This window comes from Microplitis demolitor, chromosome 6 (assembly GCF_026212275.2).
Source record: "Microplitis demolitor isolate Queensland-Clemson2020A chromosome 6, iyMicDemo2.1a, whole genome shotgun sequence".
NCBI lineage: Eukaryota > Metazoa > Arthropoda > Insecta > Hymenoptera > Braconidae > Microplitis > Microplitis demolitor.
The window spans coordinates 1,690,568-1,712,001 of record NC_068550.1 but is presented as its reverse complement, the minus strand read 5'-3'; the positions used below and the strand labels follow the sequence as shown (position 1 = coordinate 1,712,001).

Here is a 21,434-nt window from a genome sequence, read left to right as displayed (position 1 = left end):
ATATATATTTACATTTATTAAATTATATTGCGAGTTGGAAACACGGTTTTAATCTCGATCTATCTGTGCGTTGTTAATAATTATTGTAATTATAGTAATAATAATAATAAAATAATAAAACAATATAGAACCAATTAATATTAATAAATTTTGAATAATTAATTAACTGATCCATTTTTTTGATGCTTTAATTTCTTGACAGACACCATGAGATCTTTTATATCAGCTAGTGCTTTTTCTATATTTCTTGCAAATCTTGATGAGTCCTTGAAATAATAAAATATATGTTTTATTAATTAATGAAAAGCCAGTCCTCATTTTCATTAAAAATTATTTTTTTAAGGGAACTGGGGACTGATAAATTTATTTATTTAAATAAAAAATAAAACTTACTGTAGCTGGTGAACTAGTTTTGCTAGAAATATGGAAAAATATAAGATCTTCACCGGCAATAATATAAGAAACTCCATAACCATCATCAGCAACTGGACCGAAACCCCCGCCAGCAGAAATACACTTTGGAAACTTTTTCAAATCCAACTTGGGCGTCTGTCCATGAGGAGTTTGCGATGTTGACAGTTTCCAGGGTTCACTCAGTACTTCCTTCAGAAACGGAGAGTCAACTTCCAAGTATTTCGATACGACATACAAGCAGAACAAATGTCTGTCAATTCCTTTTCCACACATGGCTTCTTGATAACCGCGTTGGTGCTGCAGCGCCGCGGCTTTCAGCAACTCGTACCGCTCATTGATATCAGCGGAGTCATTCTCCATTGATTTTACCCATTTCGAAGACTCAATTGTACACGGACGTACTGTTTCCGTTCGACCTTCTCTGAACAAACGGGTCATGGAGGCTTCGTAAGTCAAACTGAATTTACCCGCGTCTCTGTAGTATGCCAGCTGCAGAGCCATTTGAATATACGCGTCCGGAGACATTGAACATGTCTTCATAAATCCTTTTCCATAGTTGTCATGAACGTATATACGCAGATCTACATCATTTAATAATTTATGTGCATCCTAAAAAAATTCAATCAATTTATTAATTTAAATTTTTGAAATTTAATGCCAGTTCCCGCGCTTATTCAATTTATTTAAATAAATTTTTTTGTGTCACTGTCAATAAATTTTTTATAATCTAAGTCAACTAAAATTACTGATGAATAATTACTGAGAATTTATAATTAATTACTACTAATATTTAAAAAAAAATTTAAATACCTCAGCTGCACGATTTATCACATCGATACATTCTGGAGTAAGATCCCATTGCAATCGCGTAGGTGTCAATGTAAACTCAGGTGTACCTGCTGTATGACCATCTTTATATCTATTTATAATAATAATTATCAAGATATATAAACATGTATATGTATATAAAGCTTAATAAATATTTAATTGAATGTTAAATGTTAGGTCATAGCTGTAGTTGATGAAAACGAAGCGATAAAAACAAAACAATTTAAAATAATAAACGGACAACGAGGAGTAATGAATGCAAGTTGAGGATTTAAAGAATAGTGCAAAGAAAATTACCCATCTTCAAATACGTCACTGCTAATAACGTATTCCCACATAGCACCCATCACAGGAGCATCGGCCCTGACAAGCATAAACGATAAAGTTAAGCAGTTATCAGACAATCGTTATTATATTTCTTTTTATACATTTATATATATCATGTTCGCGGATGTTAAATTTAAACATTAAGTAGAGAATTTTTACACGCGCTGAAGCATAGATTACAGTAAGAGTTTTATAAATAAAGATCGTCGGCTGATTATTTCTTACATGTTGGCACTAGCTTCTTCAGCTACTAGAGTTTCCCATAAATGCGACATCACTGCTGCATCAGCCCTGCTCATTTTATTTTCACAGATCGATAATTATAATTAAATTTAAACAAATTTAGAATTTTTTTTCCAGTCAGTTGAGTTTAAAAATTTTGTGTACGTTGACATTCAGAAAATTATTAATGGTAAATTTACAGCTGGGGCTCCATACAATTTAAATTTTAAAATAATTATTTAGAGTTGGTTATTAAAAATCGATGGAGCCTGACTTGTATATAAGTACCATTATTATTTTTTAATATAAAAGTAATTAGTTAGTGGACTTACCAAGAATGCTCGGCGTTAAATCCAATACGTCCGTTGGTACCGATGCAGAGAGTAAATGATTTATCGAACCATCTGTCGTATCCTTTTCCATGCAATAGAATTCTTCCGTACTGGTCTAATTTTTCTGGACGTTCCTGCCAGGAAATAATAATAACAGTACCAGGTAATTCATTAATTATGAACTGTATTCCAAAATTTTCATTATAAATTTAAAATAAGAATAGGTCCAACTTATACGACTTTGGAAATATTAAAAATAAATATGACTTGTGGGTACTCATTTTAAAGGAAATTTTCTGCTCTACTTAAATATCAATTCCAAATTATAAAAAAATAACTTACAGGATCATACTCATAAGGAACATCATCAAGTACGACAACAAAAGCAGACTTTTCAATTAAATCCAATGAAATTCTATTAGTGCCTTTAGCAAAATATTCACCACGTGCTTTGGCCCAAGTGGTCCGATCAATAGCAGTCAGTGCTGCTAATTTTTCTTCACCATTACCAGGTTCCGATTCATGAGTCATAATATAATTAATTTGCTGTTCAATTTCACAGGCCGTCAAAATTCTATTTTTATAATAAATCATAACTTTATAGTAACGTCCTTTGTGGTAAATAATAATATGCTTAGCGTCAGTGTAGTGTACTATTTTGTCAGTCTCAATCCCGGGTATCCTCGTGGTATTAAATAATCTTTCGTATTGCCAGGAGCACAGAGGTACTAGACCCTGTAATTTAATTGGCTCCAACTCTTGACGTTCGATACTACGTCTGTACTGTAAACACAAGTGAATAATACTAGCAGCACGTGCAGCTTGTACGTCTATTGGATGCATAAGAATCGCATCAATACCATAGAAATTTGAATTGACCATTATTGGAGATCTACCACGTAAGTAAACGTACTCCTCCCACCAATCTGACACGTAGTTGCTTGACCACCAGGATTTCAATATCAAATACCGCTGCAATTTAACAGCGATCCCTTGTTCAAATTCTTTTGCCAGTTTCTCCATACGCAAATAATTCTCGTCGTCTACCAGTGGTCTTATACTTCGTAAATACTGTAAAATAAATATATAATATATTAAGTATTAATTATTTATAATAGACCCCAAAGTGACACCGGATGTCATTTTGACCCTAGAATATTTTTAATCGAATTTTTTAAATTTTCCCGCTAAAAATATGACTTGCAAAACTCAACTTATTTCTTTGAAAAATTCAAAATTCATCTGTCAAAATTTAAAATATGGCGCGAACTTGAGTAAAAAATAAAATTCCATTGAATTCAATGTAGTAAAATTTCTCTTGAGCTCGTAGGTCACTAACGGTCGGAATTTTCTATCCAAGATAATTTTTTAGATACACGTGTGATAAATATAAAATTTGTACGGTTTTTTTTAATGGGGGAAATAAAGATCAAAGTCGAGGATTTATTGCGAAAATAAAACTCGTTTCAAAGTTTATTCAAAACAAATTTTGAAAAATCATCGAGTATTTGTAATTTTTCCACGAGGGGTCAAACTGTCACCGTCATTTCACAAACGTGCGTCACTTAGGGTGAATAAAACTGGACAAAAAATTAAAATATGTTGAAAATATACGAAAACAATACTCTAAATATTTAAAAAAAAATTTCCATTGAATTAATACGCGAACTTATTACTCACTAAAGATTTTACGATTTATAAGGATGAGAAAAACTCTAACCCTAGACGTGGTTTCCTCGACCGAAGGTAGTGGCAACCTCGGCAACGACCCTTGGAAACTGTACAGCATCGGTTTGTTCCACCCGGAGAGTAATTTAACCAACAGAACCCATATTTTTGTTGGCAGAGAGACTTTCCCACCAGGACCACGCGACTCGTACATCCATCCCTTGTACATCAGCAGCAATTTCAGACAGTAGCGAAGCGTGTAGATGACTACCAGCCACAGCAATACGCCCACGACAATCGATGCCACCAGATGCGCTGATATAGACGACCTAATAATTTGAATTTATCATCAATCAATCGGTCAATCAAAACATTTATATAGTAATTAATTAATAGTTACCCAGAAACATAAGGAACGACTTTCTCAACAAGGTCATAGGGGACTTTGAATCCCGTGAAATGAATCGCCGTCACTATTCCTATTGTCAGCCACAAACTTTTTAACGAAGCCGGGTAAATTCCAGTTTTTAAATTGTTCTGTAATAAATAAATAAATTAATTAATGATTTAATCAGCGGTGAGTAATAACATGACATTGATTAGTCAACGTAAGTAAATTTTTTTCTTATTATTGTTATCAATTGTTTGTACGAAAGTAGGCTGTAAAAATATTGATAATAGATAACGAATAAATGTAAAAAAAAAAAAAAAAAAAAAAATAAAAAATAACTTACAGTAAACCGAAAAAATCTTTTCTTCCATGACCTTAATCCAGATTCCCATACAAGATGTAATACTTCTCGGTCAAAATTAACATCCCATCCTTCGTGGGTTATAGAGAAGCTGAAGGCAACCGCTGAATGTGCTTCCGCCATACTTGCCTTTTATTCTGCAAAGTGAAAGCCGTTATTTAAAAATATTTTTTAAACTTCTATTTCCATAAATTTTTGAATTCGAATACCAGCTCAGCTAAAAATACCAGTCATTAAAAATAATAATAAAAATTTAACGATTCAAAATAACAAGTTCATTAACTTGGATAAAATAAATAAAACCCATTTTTTATCAAGATCTTTGGCCTTTGATCATGACTAGCCGCAGTCTAGACTCCACCAGACTAATTGTTAAATCAAATTACAATAAATAATTGATAACTAAGATATCAATTGATTAGATTTAAAATTCTATGTAATACAGATACCGGGAAATCTTAAATGCGTATGTAATTTGTTGAGATAAATATTTAAATTTATGTAGGCATAAGATATTCATTCAGAATAATTGTATACGTAAGACAAGTATGACTTTGTCTAAAAAAAAATGATAATAATAATAACGATATCATTTATTTGATATCGTAGTTATCGTGATTATAATTGCAGCGTGGAATTAAAATGATGTTGTGTGGTTTTATATATTATATACACAAATATATATAAATATATGTGTATATATATGTAGTAAGTGTTATGTTGAGGATGTGGCGTTGTGGACTTTGGACTTAAGAGCGTTGATGGGCCAATGATGCCAGTGTGGGTCATATTATTAGTGCTTCGGCCTTCGTTCAATCCTATGTCTGCTGCAGCTTGCACCTATTTATCATTAATTTTACTTATCATTAATATATATACATATCTAATAGCAATTACACACAATACTAATAATACATTCGTTAATTATTTTTATTCCTTTCGTTACTTCCTCTTACTTTGTTTATATTTCAATACTTCCTAACAAAGGTATGGACTTGACCTATCGTACATTTAAATTTCAATTTTTATCGTTTACTAACAAAGATAAAGATTTGTTTACGTTATTAATTCAATAAATTAAACGTTTATTGATCTTTTGTTAATTTATTAAATATTATTGTAAGTAATTAATTAATTATTTTAATTAACAAGTTTTTAATAAAAAAGAAGTTTTTATTCGTTTTATGAGACACAAGGTCATTAGATATATATTTTATAGTATTTTACTCAGCTGATTAATATGACTATTGTTATTATTGTTTTTTTTTTTTTTATATACAAAGAATTGGAAAAAAAATTACGGGTTTTTATCGATATGAATAATTGCGTAATTAAAAAAAAAACGATGAATATTTTGAGTGATAAATATGTAAACAAGAAGATATATAAAGGTATATAAATATAAAAAAATATAAATAGACATGGCAAGTGCAAGTAAATAAATAATAAAATAAAATCCACGTGGTGGGAAATCAAAAAATTATAAGTGTAGCAGACATGATAAATTTAAAATTATTAATAAATAATTTAAAAAAAAAATATTTGGAAAAAATGCGCTTATTAATTAAAAAATTTTTTAAATGCGCATTTTTTAAAAATTTTATTTTATTATTTATTTACTCTATTTATTATTAATTTAAAATTTTTTATAAGAATATCTGCTACATTCTTATAAAAAATTACCGTAGATAAAATTGTAATTGTAAAAAATTATCTTGACGTTTAAATAATTTACAAGTTAGATTTTATTGTAATTAAAAAAAAAACAAATTTTAATTAAAAAAATAAAAACTAGACAGTAAAAACAGGTGGCTTTTACTTTTTTTACTTATTTTCCTTTCGCTAAACACTTTCTTTATTTTTTTTCTCGTAATTTTTTTTTTTTTTTTTTCAATTAAACTGGTTGAAAAATAAATATGTGTATGTATGTAATTTATTTATATAAATATATATATGTAATTGCGTAATGAATTTTTGTAGCTAAAAAAAATTTAAAGGATAAGTTTAATAATAGAATGTATGAATATATATTAAATAAATAATAAATATAACTTACGAGTGTTAAAGATGAACCAGCTGGTCACTCTTACGTTTTTCTCTCGTATTTTAGTACTCGCAATAATGGAGTACGTTTAGATACTTGTTGTAAAAAATCATTTAATTGTTTAAGTTTATAAATTTTGAATTCTATATTAAATACCTTAATTATTTTAGTTTTAATTGTATATTAATGTAATAAATTTATGAGCATATGCACTTAGTATTTATTTTATTAAAACGTTTTAATTACGATAATTAGAGCTGAGTTTTAAATGAACGTTTCTGATGAAAGCGCTGAGCTAAACTGATGTCTGAAGTCTGGCTCTAGAGGAAGAACGAGAATTAAACTCACGGTTACGATGCAGCCTCACATACACACTTTGATACCAAGTGTATACAAGACACTCGCGATAAAAAGAGACACAATGCAACGTTTAAAACATATACTAACACCAAGTAACGGCAGAAAGTCCCGTGTCTTGTGTCATTTTCAAGTTTTTTTTTAAATGTTTACTTGAATTTTACTTTTGAATTTCTTATTTTTAGAGCGGAATTATTTTATGGAAATTTCGATTTTTAATTTTTAAATAAATTTTAATTATTGTTATTATTTCTATGTATATTATATGTAATTTATATTAATAAATAATATATTTGTAGATATATATGAAAGGTAAATTTATATATTTTATTCTTGGCTGTAACACAATCCCACACACGATTTATTTTATTCGGATAAATTCGTAACCGTTCGGTTTTAAATGCTCGCGATTACGCGCGCTGTCATTTAAATATTTTCGCGCGGTTTTTTTTTGCGTCAATTAAATATTTAAATATGTAAATGAATATATTATAATATATATTACAAATTTATATATCTGTCTTAATAAATGTAATTTTAATTAATTAATTAAATAAATTAAAATTTATTTTTAAATTACGCGCGAAATATTCAAAATATTTTTTATGGTAATAATGTGATTTTTAAAATTCGTAATAATAAATATATATTTAATAATTTTTTAAGAAATTGTCTTAATTAATTCTAATTTTTTTTAATTACAAAAAAAAATTAAAAAGTTTAATTTAAATATTTGAAACTAGATGGCGCGAAATTAAATACAAAAATTGGAGGTTAGAGTTTTGTGTTGATCAAATGTGCTCTTAAATTGTAAATTTGATTTATTTATTAAAATAATAACTAATTATTTAATAAATTTCATTATTTTTAATAAAAATTAAAATCCGTACCTGTACGAGGTAATTTTCACATATTTTTAAATTTTTAGTTATGATATTCATCAAACATTAAATTTACTCCGTTGTTTACATCCGCTATCAATTAAAAATCGACAATTATCAATTATTTATTAATAAATTCTATAATTATACTGATAAATTAATTTAAAAATAAGTGATTGATTAATTAGTTGATTTAAAATAAATTATTTGTGTGAAAAACAGATGGCGAATGATTACGATGATGATAGAGCGGGCTGGAGAGATGACATGCATCGTGGAGATGATCCAGGCAGTGAAGAAGTACTCGATAATCCACAGGAAGTACTCCAGCAATGTTTGGATAAATTTAAAACACCAGATTACATAATGGAGCCGGGAATATTTACTCAGCTTAAAAGGTAACGATTTAAAAAATTTATTATAATTATTTGTCACTATTAATTATTGTTATTTAATTAGATATTTTCAAACTGGAGGAAATCCTGAACAAGTCATAGAATTGTTGTCACAAAATTACACAGCATGCGCGCAAATGGCGAATCTGCTTGCCGAGTGGTTAATTTTAGCAGGTGTCAAAGTGACAGATGTCCAAGCGATGGTAGAAAATAATTTAAAGGACATGATTCTGAAGACATTCGATCCTAAGAAAGCTGATAAGATTTTCACTGAAGAAGGAGAAACGCCTGCGTGGCTGACGGAAATGATACAGCATCCGACATGGAGGTCGTTGATTTACCGTCTAGCTGAGGAATATCCTGACTGTCTTATGCTGAATTTTACCATAAAGTTGATATCCGATGCCGGTTTCCAAGGAGAAATCACCAGTATATCAACGGCAGCTCAGCAGATCGAAGTGTTCTCCCGTGTTCTGAAGACCGCGATCGCTGGGTTCCTTCAAAACACCGAGAACTGGCAGAACAGTATCCAAGAATGCGCTAAAATGGTTTGTCATGGTCAGCATACTTACGTGTACAGCCAAGTACTGCTACAAATTTTAGCACAAGAGCCACGAGGTGGGTTCATGATGAAGAGACTGTCTCAAGAGATCACCAAGTGCGCACAGCAGAACCGACATGATGTCACGCCGATAACAATGGCGTTGAATGGTGCAGCTGGTAGTCCAGCAGCATGTCAAGCATTGACCTCAATGCTGTCGAGAAATACATTAAATCCTGCTGATATCTCTGTTCTGTACCGACATTACTCATCAGCAGAGCCACCGCCAATTGAACTGGTAAGAAATCCCCAGTTTCTTGAACTACTTGTTGATGTTCTGTTCAAACCCAGTGTTAAAATAAATCCTGAGCATAAGTCCAAGTACATTTACTTACTTGCCTACGCGGCAAGTGTCTGCGAGACCTTACCCAAGAAAGGAAACGCGAGAAAATTAAATAAGGACGAGTTAAAAACGACGATCCAAGCTATTGAGAAGGTCCACAATATCTGTAATATCAACAAGGGATCAACAGAGCTGGTTGCTGAGCTAAATACTCTGTACCAAGCGATACGTTTTCCCGTAGTCAGTGTCGGGATCATCAGATGGGTAGAGTGTACTGTCACTGAGCCTTCGTACTTTAAACTGAGCACCGAGCACTGTCCAATCCATCTCGCGTTGCTGGATGAAGTTGTCACTTGTCACCACTTACTCCACCCCAAGGTCCTGCAGCTGCTCGTCCAACTGTTTGAGAGCAAGCAAGATGAGCTGGAGATCTTGGTCCAGTTGGAGATGAAGAAGATGTTGATCGATAGGATGGTCAATTTACTGAGTCGCGGGTGCGTGGTACCGGTTGTCTGCTACATAAAACAGTGCTGGCAGAAGGGTGATACTGACATCTCATTAATCCGGTACTTTGTTACCGAAGTACTTGAAGCTATCGCTCCGCCCTACACTTTGGAGTTCGTCCAGTTATTTTTGCCGATGGTCGAGAATGAGGAGATAACTGGAACCATGCGCGGGGATGGTGACAACGATCTTGTCTCGGAATTTATCGGTAAGATTTTTCAAAAAATAAAATTTATTATAAATTTTAATAATTGATATTCATATTTTATTATATTTATTTATTTATTAACTTATGTGTTTATACATGATTTTAGTTCACTGCAAAGCCCATTGTCCGGTTGTAAGATGACGAATTTAGTAATTTTATTAATTTATTGTGGCCAAAATTTATTAATTACCATTGCGGATGGTAATATATATATATAAATATATATCCTTTAATAATTTATATTTATGGTAATTATGGTGTGGGATGAGTGAAGTTCTCTACCGATCTGCGATGCTGTTTATGTGGCTTCTGAACAAACAAAAAAAAAGTTTATAATATTAATAAATAAGTTAATAAATGTTATTAAAAACAATAAAACTTTGTTAGATATTAAATCATTCACATAGTTGCTTTTTTTAAATTTTATATCACGTGCATTTAAAATCAATCAGTTTCAGTCGAAAGTATGCTCTCTGGGTTAATTTAAACTCCGTTATAATTTTGTTTCGACTGACAGATATTTTAATTATAAATTTAAATGCAGGTAATTAGTAAAAGTATTTTTAAAATGGGATAAAACATGACTTTAGACTCGGTGTTGGTAGCTCGAGCCTTTGGTTCAAGCAGCCAAACCCTCGTTATAATCAGGGTTGCCAATTAATTTTTTTTTCTCGAACATGGCCGAGGAAAACCGAACACTTTTTGAAGTCTTAACTAAAATCCTGTTATTTTATTCCATGATTGTGAATGTAATTGATAAGTGGGAATTTTTTAAATTTTTGAATAAATAAATAAAAATTCATAAAATTTTTCATGTCTGTTACATTCACACTCATTTTAATATCTTGTCATACAATTTCAAATTAATTAGGAAAATAACTCTGTTAAATTTTCACACTTTTCAAATATTTAAAAACTTACTACTCGATGTATTCAAATTTTTTCGGCTAGAAAATTAAATTATGAACTTAGCATTTATATTTAATTACTAATTAATCGAATTATTGAATTTATATAAGTAATAATAATAATTGTTATTAGAATGAGTACTTACTGACTGGTTTCCCATCTTTCCACAAAGTAAATTTAACGCTGGAGTCCTCACGTTTTGCAGCAGCAGTACGGAACTCTGCCTTCAGTGCCTGGCGCACTAATTTAGCAGCAATTTGTGAGAAGTTGATGTAGCTAGAATTAATTTATTTATATTTATTTAGTCTCTCATTATTCTTTAAGTAATAATCACTTAATTAAGTATCCTAATTACGAGAGTTTAATTCAGAAATATCAAAAAATTATCTGAGCAAACTATAATTTGATAGGTTACATAATTTCATGGATTGTCAGATATAATTCGGGTTAATTATTTATTTAATTAATTAAAGAGCTTGAGGATTATTTAAATAAATTCTTACTTTAATCCAGCTTGTCTCCACGCAGCCATTTTTTTATTTTATTTATTAAACTTTTTTATTCAACTCAACACTAATTTATGGAGGAATTGATCTTGATGGTTATGGAACAGCAGAAACTGTACATCAGTTATTTTTTTTTTATTATCGACTCGATTCTCGATAAGGAAGAAATTTAAAAAATGGCGGGAAGATTTAAATCATTTATTTAAAAATTTCAAAACTTCTGGTTTATTAATTAAAATAAATATATTTTATAATTACAAATTTTTAAATATTTAAAATGTGATACTAAAATTTTTAAGAGACATCCATATTTTGTAAATCATAAATATGGTTTAAAATACTCGGATCTTCTTTCTCTTCGATCCATTGTTTGAAATATTTTTCAATCTTTTTTAAATTTCCCTAAAAAAAAAAATTATTATTGATTTATTGACAACTTAATTAAGATTGTAAGAGTAATTAAAAATTTAAATGTAAGAATAAAAATAAAAATTTAATTTAATTACCTTATTAGCTTGACGCTCATCTTCATTTAAATTCAAATCATCGAAAAATTTATTCAAATTAAATCCCCAAATCTGTGTATTTGTTTTAGCCAAATAAATATCATCATTTACTTTACCGATAATATAATAATTATTCTCAATACTCAATCGATTTCTATCTGCATTACAATCTCTCACTGTATCGATACTGATTTCAAAAGGTAACACCGTCGCTAACTTCAAATCCTTGTTACTCCCACTTTCCTCATTCTCTTCATCCCTTTTTTTCCCAGGTCTTTGTCCCAATTTTTGCTTCAACATCTTCATCAGCCTGCTCTTATTATCTTCCTTCTCCTTCTCCGAGACCTGTGACCTTTTTTTCTGACTCCGGTTACCGATACTCGTGTCCAAAGTGAAATTATGACCGCGACCGAGCTCACGGTAGTGTTGCCGTTCACCAGGACTCAGGAGTCTCCATTTCTCAGCCAACTTAGCAGCCATTTCTACTGGATTCAGTACCGGATTCTCATGCCGTACTAAAATAAATTCATCAAAATCACTAATCATCAATAATTCATCAATAATAATAATTAAAAAAAAATTAACAAACTCTGTGCAGTATTTGCCCGGCAAAAAATTTGAAACCCGCTGTCTACTGTCTCTGCTTTACTTTGGCTTTTATTTGTTGTACTGATAGGACTCGGTCTACCAACTTGTACGTTTGTGCCGCCCTAAAATTAATTTAAATATTTAAATTTATAAATTATCCAGTTAAAAATTCCCTCCCTTGCCTGTCAATTTTATTTAAATTTTACAAAGAAGTCCTTAGTTTCCATTCATTAATTAATAAATACCTGTATTGGTAATTGACCTTTACTCCATTGCGATAAAGTATATTGAGGTTTACTAGATGTATCAGGTGTATTTTCATTTGAATCAGGTATATTACTAAATATATCTGATACATTATCAGTTGAATCAGGTGTAATTTTATTGATTTCCGGAGTATTATCAATTGAATCAGGTACAATAAATGTATCAGGTGTCTTGGGTGTATTTAAATTATCACTAGATATATTTTTTATTCTTTTTTCCAACAGTTCTATTTTTTCAAGACTTAGCGATGGCTTTTCATCTATTTCTTGCATACAAAAATCCTCACCGATATCAATAACTGGTATTTGGCTCAAAGTATCTTCTTCCATTGCTATTTCTTCATTACTCACAGTAATTACTCTCTCATTAGCAACTTCATTATCTCTATCAATGACTTTTTCTACACTAATTACCTGCCCTTCGACTTCCTTGACAATTTTATGTCCCAAATTATTTTCTTTGTCCTCATCAGAAGTTAATTTACTTTTCTTCAATGAATTTTTAGAATTTTTTTTCGTCAGCTTCCGTTTCTTATTACTGATTTCTTCTTCCGTTTCGCTGTCATTGAAAGTAGAATCAAAATAAGCGGGTGAAGTTAAATCATTTGAATTTTGAAGTTTATCTTCATCATTTACTTCTTCTTCTTCTTCTTTTTCAAGGCCGTAATAATTAATCATTAGCTTTTTAATGACATCCAAAATACCAGTTTGGTTGATCATCAGTACTTTAACTTTGTTGGGCTCTAAATTGACATCGATTTCAGATGGCGACACACAAATGCCGAGAAAAAAACACATTTTCCCTTTAGCTATTTTGTCTTTAAAATAATCAGACATTATTTTGACAATCGGTTTCTCAAACTCTTCATAAAAAACCGGGCGTTTGTTTATAAACACATGACAATTATCAGAACTACATACTTCCGATACCTCCAACAATTCTTTTTTTGGTACCGTCAGCTCAATTTTCATTTTATCATCACTGTAAGTCATGAATTCGTAATTTGAAACAAATTTCCTGCCAAATATTTCAATCAAACATTCTTTATAATTTGTCTTCCCATGTTTCATTAAAATATTTTTAGAATCAACCGTAAAAGTCATCGATACTTCCGGACAACAAATACTGTAGTCCAGTAGCCATTTTTTAATTGTTTTAATATCTTTGTTAGCAGTCTTAGGATCAGTTATGACTTGTCTCCGTACCGGAATATTGAAAAATAAATTTTCGGCTCTTACTGTCGTACCTGAAATTAAATAATTAAAAATTTTACTAGTAAACGTCACGAGTATGAATGTAGCAGAGATAAATTTAAAACAATAAATAAATAGGGTAAATAATTTTTGAATTATCTGATGTCTGCTACTTCACACTCGTGTAAATGTCAAGTATAAATTTAAAAAATCAATAAATTTAAATACCTAAAGAACGATGGCAATGTTGGGCAACAGTGACAACTCCATTGTGATCCAAAGTATAACATCTAGCAGCATCATCTTCAATTGTTCTTGTCATTACTTGAACTTTTGACACTTTACAAATAGAACTGAGCGCTTCGCCACGAAATCCGTATGTCGTTAATGATTCTAAGGCAATTAATCGTTAATAATTAATTCATTATCAATAATTATCAGCAGTAATTACTAATAGTATTTATTTGTTACCTAGATCACTGAAGTTTGATAATTTAGATGTATAACCCTGGAGTGCCATAAATGCTGAGCTTGTTGATGATATGCCGCCTCCATTATCTTTTACTTCAATTGATGACAGTCCTTTATTTTTCTTAAATAATTAAATTATTAATTAATTATCAATGAATTAATTAAGTAATTAAATGTACTTACAAGATAAACTTCAATATTATTAGCACCGGCATCAAGAGAATTTTCAACGAGTTCTTTGACGACACCAAAAACTGACGTTATTACTTGTGATGTTGTTAATTTTTTAACTGTATTCTTATCAAGTGGTTTAATTGACATTATTTAACTTTAATTATCTAATTAAAACTGTTAAAACATTAAAAATTTGCTTGACGCTGATAAAAACCTTAGAAACTTACGGATGTTTACAAACATTTAAATAATCTGAAGTTAGCCGCAAGTTAAAATTTTTAAATTGAAAAATAAATTAATATTGGATTTATAAATTAATTTTTGGTTAATTAATTTACTAATTAAGATAAATTAATGTAAATAATAATTATATTTATTAATTATTAATAATTATTTAGTAAAATATGAAATTTTTAAAACGGGCGGGAAAATTAATCAGTCAAGTGGCGGCCTCATTTTTCAAATTTTTAACTTATGATAATTCCCGCGTAAATTTAAAATTTGAAATTGTTTAATGTGTAGATAATTAATAAATAAATTTAAAAAAAAAAAAATTAATTATAAAATTAAAAAAAAATTAATGACTTAATTTTTTAAAGGTTTTTTAAAAAAAAATTAAGTAAATAAATAAGCAGACGAATTAATTATTAATTAATAAAATGAAATTAATAAGTGTGAATAAAAATTGAAGGTCATGAATAAAAAAAAATCCGTAATATGGAAATCGATTTTAAATATTTAATCGTCAAATAAATACATATATAAATATTTTTATAACAATAACCGGCAAGTAGTTACCGTAATAATGAAATAATAATCGATATAATAAAATAAAAAAATATATTTGTTTTTCATACTCGATAATAATGATGATAGTAAATGAATTTTAAGAGGACAAAAAAATAAATAATAAATTTGACTGTAAATCTAGTCAAGGATGACACAGTTAGTGGACATTTTTATTTGCATTGACAAATAATCAATAAACGATCCATGGACTTGGTTATTTACCACCGATTTATCCAAGTAGGCCATGGTTCCTTGTAACACTGAAAATTATAAGGACATTATGTGTATGATGTCTATATAATATATTACGTAAGAAAACGAGTGATAAATACTTTAAATTGATTATTGATTCATTACGTGCCCAGTATCATTAGAATCTAATTAATCAATCGGTTTTTAAATTTAAGCCATGCTTATCATTTTTTATTTAAACAAAAACGCGACTTGATAAAATTACAAATTTCTTTTTTTTTTTAAATTTCAAATTTTTCCCGCGCCGGAAAAATAAAAATTTTTGGGTTTAAATTTTTTTCACAAAAAATAAAAAAATGAAATATTTATTGCAGCTTACAATTATACACTCTTAGATATATTTAAAAATATATATACATATATTATGTAATTATTGGTAAAATTTGTTCACGTGTTAAAACGTGAACTGATTATTGTTAATTCCAATGCCAATCATTTTTTAAAAATTTTGCAACCATGTCATCGACTGGAAAATTTTAAATTTATATATTTATATATATATGAATATATAAGTGTTGTTATTTTATAAGATATTACGGTATTTATTTTTTTATTTATTCAAATGAATGAATTAATAAAATTATTTAGTAACAAGTTGTCAAAAATTTACGACACTAAAATATTGTAAATGCTCGGTGCGTTTCATAAAATCGTGCTTTCATTACACAATTGAACTCTCAACACTGTTACAATTTAATTATTTCTCAGAATATATATTTGTACTCAGTACTAACAGTCAGTCATTGGAATTTAAATAGTTCTCGTTTTTTTCTTTTTTTAAATTTGATTTGTGACATCGGTGAATTTTCTGGTGAAAAAATAAAAAAAACAAAAAGATCGATGATAACAAAAAAATTTAAAGATTAGATCGATAAATTTTTTAAGGAAAATTTTTTACGGTCTATTGAAACCATTAAGGGTTCGTGCCTTTTTTACGTTCAAAAAAAAAAGGTTCAAGGTTAAAAAATCAGGTATAAATTTTGAGAATAGAATTTTGTAAAAAAAAAAAAGACTTGCAATTTTTTTTTCATCTGTAAAATAAAATGTGGGAAAATAATTATTTGAAATAATCGGGAATTAAATAGATAAGTAGTAAGTAAATATTTAACTTTTTGTTTCGTTAAATTACTAGAATAATTGATTGATTGTATCAACAGTGATTTATTGTCTCAGTGATATTTTCCATAAATTTATTGGCTATGGAAATTTTATGGACGAGCACTTAGCAGATTAAATTAAAATATAATAGTACTAATAATGTGAAAACAAAACGATAATTTTTTTTTACTTTTAAGAATTATTAACTGGCATTTGCAGAAACGGATGTCCTGGGTATCAATTAGGATATCAAGAGCAATCGGCGAGTCGCTTCCTCGAAATAAAAAAAAAAATAATAAAAGTATAGAGTTCCGGTTAAATTTGCATTTGTGAATTATTATGTAAGCAAGATGTACTTCCGGCTCATCAGATGCAGTTTTTATGCTATTTATCGTGTCTTCCACAAAGATTTATAGATTAATTATTTCTTCTACAGTATATTCTACTGTTTTTTTTTATTCTAATTTTACTTGTTCATAAATAATAAAACGTTCACTGTTCAATAAAGTTTTTTCTCCATTGCATCTTTTAAAACCCAACAATATTTTCGTCACAATTTCCAGTGTACTGTCTAACTAATCAACTCACAATAGTTTTAAAACATATACATATATAAATATATACACTTGCTCTTGTCATAAAAAAATATTCTCGCATTTTTTTTATTTACACATCTGGGTATTGATAAAAAAATTTTTAATTCTTTACACTATCAATTTTATAAACAAATATATATACATATATATAAAATTATAAAAAAAAAAATTTACAGAATTTTGAACAAAATTAATTAATGAACTTTCTTAAGCTTTCATTTAATTATAATAATAAAATATTTATATTAATAATTAACAGTTACAGTGACTTAGAAATAATTTCATTTAACACGTAAATGTTAATACTCATTACGAGTAAGTAAACATTTAATTATTTACTCTCGTGCTCAGAAGAGTAAAATTCCTAAGACACTTATTTATATAATTATTGTTACTCATTACTCATTACTACAAATTTAAAAAAAAAATAAACAGAATTGTCGGATAAATTTGATTATTAAAAAATATACTTATACATATATATATATTATTATTATTCTTATTACTTTGTATTAATCCAATAAATAAAATTTATTATTACAGAATGTGTAACACGGTTTTTATATCGCGTTATTGTCACTTTAAACTGTCACCGCGATCGCAATAAATCGCGATCCACAGACAATTTAAATACAATCGCAATACTCATCTGGTAAATTTAAAAAGTTATGCCACAAAGAGAAGAACTAAATTAATATTCTTTATCGAGTTTAAAAATATTCGCCGCCACCTTCATTATTATTCTCATTGTCATTTTTTTTTTTATTTAAATTAATGAATATTTTTTTTACGTCATAAATTTGAACAGCAGATTTGAGATTTATCTAAATTGATAAATGACGTTTGGATGCTGGTGTGACGTCTGCAGCCTGTTAAATAAAAGTAAAAGCAGTTGAGCATGTTGAAAAATAAAAAACGTCTGTTGAGTCACGAGATAAGACAGCCGTGGCATGTATTTGACGGTATTAAAACTGCCAGCAAATTTAACTGTCAACTAGACGCAACTGGATTTATCCAAGTTCATATGAGAAATCCTGAGGGAGAATTTCTATGGGGACATTTGTAAACATTGAAGATACTTTGCTTAATTGTCTCCAATAAAACGGACACGCGCTACTCCATTACCCGTTTGTTCAACTAAACACAGCAATTTAATGTTAAATTTCCAGTCACGAGTTCTGACGCTCATTCATTTCATACATTTTTTATTTCAATTTAAATTTGTTTTCTTGTTATTTAGACAGTTTTTTTTTTTTTTTTTTTTTTTTTTTTTTTTACTAGAGATCGGAAACTAACCACGGGCAAGATTTAAATCTTTTTAGATCTTGATGAGGGTCGACTGGTATTTTGAGAACCAGCTCACTAGGACCTTTACTGTCTACTGTTATCTTTACACAATACTTAGGATTTTAAATTTCTTGTAATATATATAATATTACTTATTATTTAATTTATCTTTCATCGGAATTTTAAAAATTTACTACTGTAAAAAATTTCAACTGATAAATTGAACACCTGTTTTTTTTTTAATTAAATACTTTAATTTGTGTTTTTAATAGAATTTAATGACCTATTCTTGTGTATAAAATATGTAAACAAGTTTTTTTTTATTTTTTATTTGTGATAAACAAAAATTTTCAAGTTTTACGCAAAAGAATTTCATTTATTATTTTTTTTTCTTGTGTCAATTAAATTTTTATTATTATTAAAAAGTCTTGATAATAAAATATCAGGAAATTTATGTCAACAATATGACTAAGAATTTTAACACATTTTTCCCGTTATACTCAAGTAGTTTTACATATAAGTTAAGATATTTTATTACAACCTTTTTAAATAAAAAATATTACCATAAAATTAATTTTTTTTTAAATTCAAATTTTCCGCGCTTTAAAAAAAATTAAAAAATTTGAATTTTCCCGGCGGAAAAAAATTAATTGATTAAATAAATTAAAAATTTGTTATTGAAAATGAGTGACAAAGTAATCTGATGTTTTCCAGAGCAGAGTAAAAATAAAAATTAATTAAAAAATATCCGTAAGATGAAATCAGCATTTACATGGCAGTAAATAATTGTCATGAAAGATTGGCACATTAGCTTAGTTATCAGTTATCAGGATTGATTTAGTGTCTTTTTAAAAGTTGACAAACAAACATAGCAGTGCTGAGTACATATATATTGATATGAGATGAATAAAGACCAAGAAAAATAAAACTGTAAAGAAAAAATAAAGTGCACAAGAGAATCAAGAACGTACTTTAGTTGTTTAGCTACAAATCCTTGGGTTGGTTGCGTGATACGCTGTGCTTTACGATTTGTTTGACCGTGACGATGCAAAAGGCTCATACCTCCACGGCAATCTGACACCGTGAGTGACAATCTTACTGAGTAATAAGAGCACGATAACGTTCTTGTGCATTAAAGACCGCGTTAAAGAGTAGTAGTGCAAACATCATTACTGTAATTTTTAATTTTATTTTAATTACAATTATAATTACACTTATTACAAAACAACCATTAGACTATTACTATTTTACAGTAATTTTTTTTTTTGCCTATAAATAATTACCCGCGAAATTCTCGATCGTTCTTTTTTCGATCAAATAAAACTCTAAATAAATTGTCGCATATGTTCAAGTGTCCGAGTTGTCAATTGTCCTGGATCTATGCCAACATGAATCTTTTAATAAATTATTTACTTCACGAATAAAAACAATTGTCCTCACTGCACTAATATTAAGTGCACGAAAAATTTCACTTGCAATAAATTAAAATAAAAATAAAAATTTTTTAAAAGAAAATTGAATTAAAAAAATTTTAAACCTGCTTGGAGATAAATTTAATTAAATAATTAATTTAACTTGATTGCGTCAACGATATAAGACCAATAAATTGTTTACTGACGGAATAGACGTAACGTGAATGACCTTATCCCTCTGAACTCTTTTAATAGCCACAGAAAAACATCGGTAAACAAAATACGTTTTATCCTGTTCATTAATTAATCCTGTGGCAATCAATATCTTCATAAATAAATATTTATTTGAATAAAACTGCAGATAAATAAAAAAATAAAAATGGCAAAAATGTAAAATTAACAGAAACCTCTAGAAAAAAATAATAACAAACCTGTAATTAAGCCGACGACAATGACGTGAGGGTTTGCAAGAATAATAATAATAAAAAAAAAAACCTTGTCATTGTGATACATGGCATCAAGACAGCTAGGTAATATATCGTATTGTTAAGCTGACGTCGCGACCACATCAATTATAAGATGTAATACAAGTTAGATAATTTTCTCGTCATCAACTGCACTTTCACTTTCTTTAATTCCACGATTCAATAAATAAATAAATATAATTTTAAATTATAGAGCTTCAAATATTTACCTAACGTTAAACAAATTTTAAATTTCCCAGTATATGTATAGTAAAAATTTTTTGGAGTGAACGCGGATGAAATCCAGAGTGAATGCAGTGCAGAAGATTTTTTTTTAAAACTCCAAAATTTTAAGTGACGGAGTGAATTTGAATTGACTCCCGCCTTTTCACAGCGTACAGATGGCGGATTAAAAATGAAGGTTGACTAAAATCTCAAAGGGTCAACGATTTAAAGTAATTATTAAAACTCGCCTTGGAATTAAAATTACTATGAGGAAATGAATAATAAATAAATAAATAAGAGTAGATAAATGATAAAATTGAACGATAAAACCGGAACCACAAGGTCCCTGTGGCCAGTGCCCAGTTGACCTCGGGTGGATCGAGGGCTGACCTCCAGATCTTGCTCTGTACAGGTGATAGTACTCACCACCTTGTTCATATACATATGGATGTACTCAATGCCGACAATGAGAGCAAGAGAGAGTCGATAGAGAGGTCGATGTGACCAGAGATCGGTTTATGTGGAGTTCAGTTCGCGATTGGCCAGCATCCAGTTAAGGAGTGCGGCAGAATTCGCTTGCAGATCTCCAGCAGTGTTTCATTTTTCGAGTAAAGTTATTGATAAATAAACGTATAAATAAATAATTATTTACAGTGAAGTTTGAATTAATTAATTAAAGGAAGACGTGAGTGATTTAATTAAGATAACAAATAATTCGTCTAGACTCTTCCGTCATCGCAAATAAACTTGCAGTTTTATTCTCCTACTCAGCTCGCTTTTATTTAGCGAGCAGATTTTTTTCTTTTTAATGAAAATTAATACTTAATTGTGGACACTGTGGAGTCGAATGAGATTGTAAGGAACAAGGAGACAGGAGGTAA

The 21,434-nt window shown here is 29.0% G+C and overlaps 5 protein-coding genes across 8 annotated transcripts in view; 2 read left to right on the top strand and 3 right to left on the bottom strand.

Moving 5' to 3' along the window:
* Nucleotides 1-11: 11 nt before the first annotated feature.
* On the bottom strand, nucleotides 12-7,022 carry LOC103575734 (carnitine O-palmitoyltransferase 1, liver isoform). 2 transcript variants are annotated; one of them, XM_008555635.3, is made up of 10 exons: nucleotides 6,600-7,022; nucleotides 4,526-4,680; nucleotides 4,192-4,328; nucleotides 3,844-4,120; nucleotides 2,466-3,194; nucleotides 2,124-2,257; nucleotides 1,795-1,860; nucleotides 1,225-1,333; nucleotides 394-1,023; nucleotides 12-266 (listed from the first exon to the last, which is right to left on the bottom strand). In XM_008555635.3, exons 2-10 carry the CDS (start codon nucleotides 4,664-4,666, stop codon nucleotides 159-161), a joined length of 2,331 nt encoding a protein of 776 aa, XP_008553857.1. In that variant the 5' UTR covers nucleotides 4,667-4,680; nucleotides 6,600-7,022; the 3' UTR covers nucleotides 12-158. The 2 variants fall into 2 exon arrangements, with proteins under 2 accessions (XP_008553857.1, XP_008553858.1); XM_008555636.3 differs by lacking the exon at nucleotides 1,795-1,860 and adding an exon at nucleotides 1,540-1,605.
* A 689-nt stretch (nucleotides 7,023-7,711) lies between these two features.
* LOC103575732 (negative elongation factor D) lies at nucleotides 7,712-10,012 on the top strand. The gene is made up of 4 exons (XM_008555632.3): nucleotides 7,712-7,843; nucleotides 8,048-8,223; nucleotides 8,285-9,816; nucleotides 9,923-10,012. The coding sequence occupies exons 2-4, from the start codon at nucleotides 8,048-8,050 to the stop codon at nucleotides 9,955-9,957; spliced, it is 1,743 nt and encodes a 580-aa protein (XP_008553854.1). The 5' UTR covers nucleotides 7,712-7,843; the 3' UTR covers nucleotides 9,958-10,012.
* LOC103575733 (protein stunted) lies at nucleotides 9,860-11,352 on the bottom strand. Of its 2 annotated transcripts, XM_008555633.2 has the most exons (4): nucleotides 11,229-11,352; nucleotides 10,871-11,001; nucleotides 10,738-10,763; nucleotides 9,860-10,125 (listed from the first exon to the last, which is right to left on the bottom strand). In XM_008555633.2, exons 1-3 carry the CDS (start codon nucleotides 11,255-11,257, stop codon nucleotides 10,750-10,752), a joined length of 174 nt encoding a protein of 57 aa, XP_008553855.1. In that variant the 5' UTR covers nucleotides 11,258-11,352; the 3' UTR covers nucleotides 9,860-10,125; nucleotides 10,738-10,749. The 2 variants fall into 2 exon arrangements, with proteins under 2 accessions (XP_008553855.1, XP_008553856.1); XM_008555634.2 differs by lacking the exon at nucleotides 10,738-10,763 and having other exon boundaries at nucleotides 11,229-11,347.
* Nucleotides 11,353-11,441: 89 nt separating this feature from the next.
* Nucleotides 11,442-21,434, bottom strand: part of LOC103575731 (PMS1 protein homolog 1) — a 10,329-nt gene continuing 336 nt past the window's right edge. The window contains exons 1-7 of one of the 2 annotated variants that reach the window (XM_008555630.2): nucleotides 14,440-14,684; nucleotides 14,257-14,377; nucleotides 14,014-14,178; nucleotides 12,571-13,838; nucleotides 12,327-12,447; nucleotides 11,738-12,252; nucleotides 11,442-11,633 (exon numbers count right to left, since the gene is read on the bottom strand). In XM_008555630.2, coding sequence (XP_008553852.1) covers nucleotides 11,526-11,633; nucleotides 11,738-12,252; nucleotides 12,327-12,447; nucleotides 12,571-13,838; nucleotides 14,014-14,178; nucleotides 14,257-14,377; nucleotides 14,440-14,577 — 2,436 coding nt within the window. In that variant the 5' untranslated portion in view covers nucleotides 14,578-14,684 and the 3' untranslated portion in view covers nucleotides 11,442-11,525. Of the gene's footprint in view, nucleotides 11,634-11,737; nucleotides 12,253-12,326; nucleotides 12,448-12,570; nucleotides 13,839-14,013; nucleotides 14,179-14,256; nucleotides 14,378-14,439; nucleotides 14,685-21,434 lie in introns of those variants that run through there. The other variant, XM_053740134.1, reaches the window with a different exon arrangement.
* The window catches only part of LOC103575730 (UNC93-like protein), a 23,220-nt gene continuing 22,015 nt past the window's right edge, over nucleotides 20,230-21,434 (top strand). Inside the window, exon 1 of the mRNA XM_008555628.3 lies at nucleotides 20,230-21,430. The gene's annotated coding sequence lies outside the window, so the exon portion shown is untranslated. The remainder of the gene's footprint in view (nucleotides 21,431-21,434) is intronic.